Source organism: Eschscholzia californica, unplaced genomic scaffold (genome assembly GCF_041429995.1).
Source record: "Eschscholzia californica isolate CP2 unplaced genomic scaffold, dmEscCali1.0.p SCAF_6, whole genome shotgun sequence".
Taxonomy (NCBI): Eukaryota; Viridiplantae; Streptophyta; class Magnoliopsida; order Ranunculales; family Papaveraceae; genus Eschscholzia; species Eschscholzia californica.
Window position 1 is genome coordinate 11,928,410 of NW_028238483.1, and position 4,181 is coordinate 11,932,590.

General features: G+C 47.9%; 1 protein-coding gene across 1 annotated transcript; it reads right to left on the minus strand.

Moving 5' to 3' along the window:
• Positions 1-2,879: 2,879 nt before the first annotated feature.
• Positions 2,880-3,686, minus strand: LOC147531752 (uncharacterized). The gene has a single exon (XM_086649823.1). It carries the CDS (start codon positions 3,684-3,686, stop codon positions 2,880-2,882), a length of 807 nt encoding a protein of 268 aa, XP_086505949.1.
• Positions 3,687-4,181: the final 495 nt, after the last annotated feature.

The following is a 4,181-nucleotide window of genomic DNA, read 5'->3' on the forward strand; positions in this document are numbered from 1 at the left end:
GCAGAGAAGGCTCGGGCTAGGGTTGAGGCTAGAGCGTCGGGTAGCCGTGGCCGCTGAGTTGCGATGTCATTAGGCTAGGTCCTTCCAGCCCAGCAGTAGCTAGATTTACTTTACCTGTTTTGCCCGTGAGGCTAAGTCAAGACTACTCGAGTACTTTCTGTTATGTCGGTTTCCACTTAATTAGTTGTTTGCAAGACTGCAGTATGCTTGGTTGCCCATGCGGCATGTTAGACTCTTTTATGACAATGTTGACGCTTGCTTTAACCATGCTTTAACTATGCTTTATTGATGTCTTGCGAATGGGTGAACATTGAGTACAGAAAACCAATGAAAAATGTAACAAGTATTGATGTAGTAGGACAAAGAGTGGTGCGCCAGGGCAACCTAGGGCGACGCTTTGTTCCTGGTTCCCCGTTTGTTTGAGGGGGGTAAGGAGAGGCATACGTCAGGATAGCCTGAGTCGTCGGCTGCACACACTCTGCTAGTCTTTGTATGTCTTGTTGAGTAGAGGGTGGGTTCTGCTCTCTACTTTGCTTTGTATTACTCCGACCCGGGCAGGGATGTGCATGCTAACAATGGGGAGGCATCATCTGGGCAGAGGTGTCGAATTGTCTGTGTGAACCATCTTATGCCGTCTCTTATCCCCCCAGCCTATGTGCAGAGTTAGTTTACTCTGGACTTAGGTTGTTATTGGCGTCGCAGGATGGGAGAAGGGCGTCCTTTTCCAGCTTGTCCAAAACCGCCATTAGGTAGTCGATCACACACACTGAAATGAGGGGTGGTCGATGGCAATGCCATCGACCTCCTGAAACTCGAGTTAGTAAAGCTCTGAGGTGAGGACAAAAATTTGACAAAGGAGGTAAGGGCACGTATTACTCTCCCTCGAGTTAAGTGTTGGGCTAGGCTTGTTCTAGCCTTAGGCTGCTATGACGTCGCTGGATGGGAGATGAGTGTCCTTTCTCCAGCTTGTCCAAGTCGGCATTAGCTAGTCGGTCATGCACATTGAAATGGGGGGTGGTCGATGGAAATGCCATCGACCTTCCGAAACTCGAGTTAGTAAAGTTCTGAGATACCAACAAAGAATGGACAAAAGAGGTAAGGGCATGTGTTACTCTCCCTCAGGTTAAGGGTCGGACTAGGCTTGCTCTGGCCTTAGGCTGTTATCCTGGTTGACGTCGTGAGATGGGAGAAGAGTATTCTGCCTCCAACTTGTCTAAGTCTACCGTTTGATAGCCAACCTATAAACCAAAAGAAGAGATGGTCGATGGCATTGCCATCGACCCTCCGACGCCCAAGTCAGTAAGGATCTGAGGAGAAAATAAGAAACAGACAGGGGAAGTAACAGTATGTGATACTTCCTGTTCCCCTTCGAGGGGTTAGATTTTGGCATGTCGTGTGCTACCAAGTGGCTTGTATGACAAGCTTCTGATATGGCAGTTTGGTATACCGAAATTGTGTCTGCCCTTGTGCTCCTTGGTCTGGGAGTTGAACCAACTTCACCAGATGCGTATGTCCATGCTAGCAGACCAGTAAGGCTAATGGAACGTGTCCCCCTTTATTTGTTGAAAAGCCTGTCAGAGAATGAATGAGAGGGGTAGTCGGTGGCATGGCCACCGACTCTCCGATGCTTAAGTCAGTACAAGTGTTATTGGAAAGATTGAGTAAATTAAAGAGCAAGTAAAGTAGAGAGATATGGTCTAGAAATGGTACAACTTTAGATGAGTGGCGTTCCAACTGTTGTTAATGTTGAGCCCATCTTTTGCTTGGAGCTTTTACGCTCCCTGGCCTATCACCTTGGTGATTAGGTAAGGGCCTTCCCAGTTGGGGGCTAGCTTGCCTGCTCCAGCCTCTCTGGTATTCTGGAAAACCTTTCGGAGCACCCAGTCACCTACTTTGAAGGTTCGAACCCTAATGTTTCTATTGTAATGTCGAGCTACTTTTTGCTGGTATGCTGCATTCCTTATTACTGCCATATCTCGAAGCTCGTCGACAGTGTCGAGGTTGTGGCTGAGTTGCTCCCAGTTTGACTCTTCAGTAGTCCATTGACAACGTATTGATGGTACTCCAGTTTCTACTGATATGACCGCTTCTGAACCGTAGGCTAGGGAGAAGGGAGTCTCGCCAGTTGGTGTTCTAGCAGTAGTTCGATACGACCAGAGAACTCCTGGCAACTCGTCTGCCCAAGCCCCTTTAGCTTTTTTGAGTCTCTTCTTCATGGTTTTCATGATGGTCTTATTAGAAGACTCTGCTTGTCCGTTAGATTGAGGGTAGCGTGGGGTAGAGAAGCTAAGCTTGATTTCCTATGCCTTTCAAAAGTCCTGGAAATCGAAGCTGATGAACTGAGAACCGTTGTCGGTAACGATCTCCTTGGGTACTCCGAACCTGCAAATAACATTTTTCCAAATAAAACTCTTTACCTCGCGATCTATGACCTGGTGGAAGGGCTCAGCTTCGATCCACTTGGTGAAGTAGTCTGTTACGGCTAGCATGTAGACTCGCTGCCCTGGAGCAGTGGGTAGTTTTCCCACGATGTCCATACCCCACTTCATGAATGGCCATGGTGAGAGTATGGAGTTGAGCTTTTCTGGAGGTAAATGGGAGGAATTGGCAAACCTCTGGCAACTATCACAGCTTCCGACGTGGCTTACAGAATCTGCTCGCATGGTAGGCCAGTAGTAGCCGGCTGTCAGGACTCGGTTGGCTAGGCTACGGCCTCCTGAGTGGTTGCCACATTCTCCTTCATGAAGTTCTGCTAGCACATACCTTGCTTCCTCTGGGGTGGTGCACTTGAGATATGGTGCAGAGTAGGATCTTTTGAGTAACTGGCCCTCCATCATAGTGAACCTAGCTTCCTTTGCTCTCAGTCTGCGTGCTTCATTCTAGTCTTCTGGTAGCTCGTCAGTATTCAAATAACTTATTATGGGCGTCATCCAATTGTTGGTGGAGTCTACACTTGCTACTTCTAGGGCAGGGTTTTTCCATGTAGCTTGCCACTTAAGGGTAACCAGTGGGATTGACTGCTTTGACTTGGCAGGAATCGATGAGCCCAGGTTGGCTAGTGCGTCAGCGTGTCCGTTCTCTAGTCTGGGTACCTGTGTTATGTTGGCCTCTTCGAAGTCAGCTAACATCTCCTTTACCTTGGTTAGGTAAGCAGTCATCCTGGCATCTCTGGTCTGGTATGCTCCTTGCGTTTGTTTGACTATCAGTTGGGAGTCTGACTTTATCTCTAGCCTTCGAACACCCATTTCTTTGGCGAGAGCTAGCCCGGCGATCAGTGATTCGTACTCTGGTTCGTTATTTGTGGCTTTGAACTCACATCTGACGGCACGCTGGATTTGGTCTCCCTCAGGGGATCGGAGGACTAGCCCTAGCCCGACCTTATTCATGTTACTGGAGCCATCGACCGACAAGGTCCATTTCAACTTTTTCTGCTCTGCAAGACATAATAACTCCTTCTCGGCTTGAATTAGAGTACTAGGCGTAAAGTCGGCTATAAAGTCAGCAAACACTTGGGACTTAATCGCAGTACGAGGCTGGTAGGAAATATCATGCTCGCTTAATTCGACTGCCCACTTGGTCAGTCTACCAGATAGTTCTTGTTTGTGAAGTACATTCTTTAATGGAAATGTAGTAACTACGACTATCGGGTGGCACTGAAAATATGGTCTTAGCTTCCTGGCAGCCATTACTAAGGCCAGTGCAAGCTATTCTAGCTGGCTATAACGGGTTTCTGCATCAAGCAGGGACTTGCTAACATAATAGACGGGTAGTTGCTTACCTTGTTCTTCCCGTACTAATACTGCACTTACTGCTGTTTCAGACACTGCTAGGTAGGCATACAAATTTTCTCCTTCCTAAGGCTTGCAGGGTGGAGAGGTCAGGTACTCCTTTAGTTGTTGGAGCGCCTCTTCGCATGCTGGAGTCCATGCGAATTCTTTGGCCTCCCGTAAGGTAGAGAAGAAATGGTGGCATTTTTTCAGAGGAACGTGAGATAAAACGACTGAGTGCTGCTACTCGACCAGCTAGTTTCTGCACATCTTTGATGCATGTGGGTGAAGGGATGTTCATCATAGACTAGATCTGGTCTGGGTTGGCCTCTACTCCTCTGTGAGTCACCATGTAGCCTAGGAACTTCCCTGAAGATACACCGAAGGAACACTTAGTGGGATTAAGTTTCATAT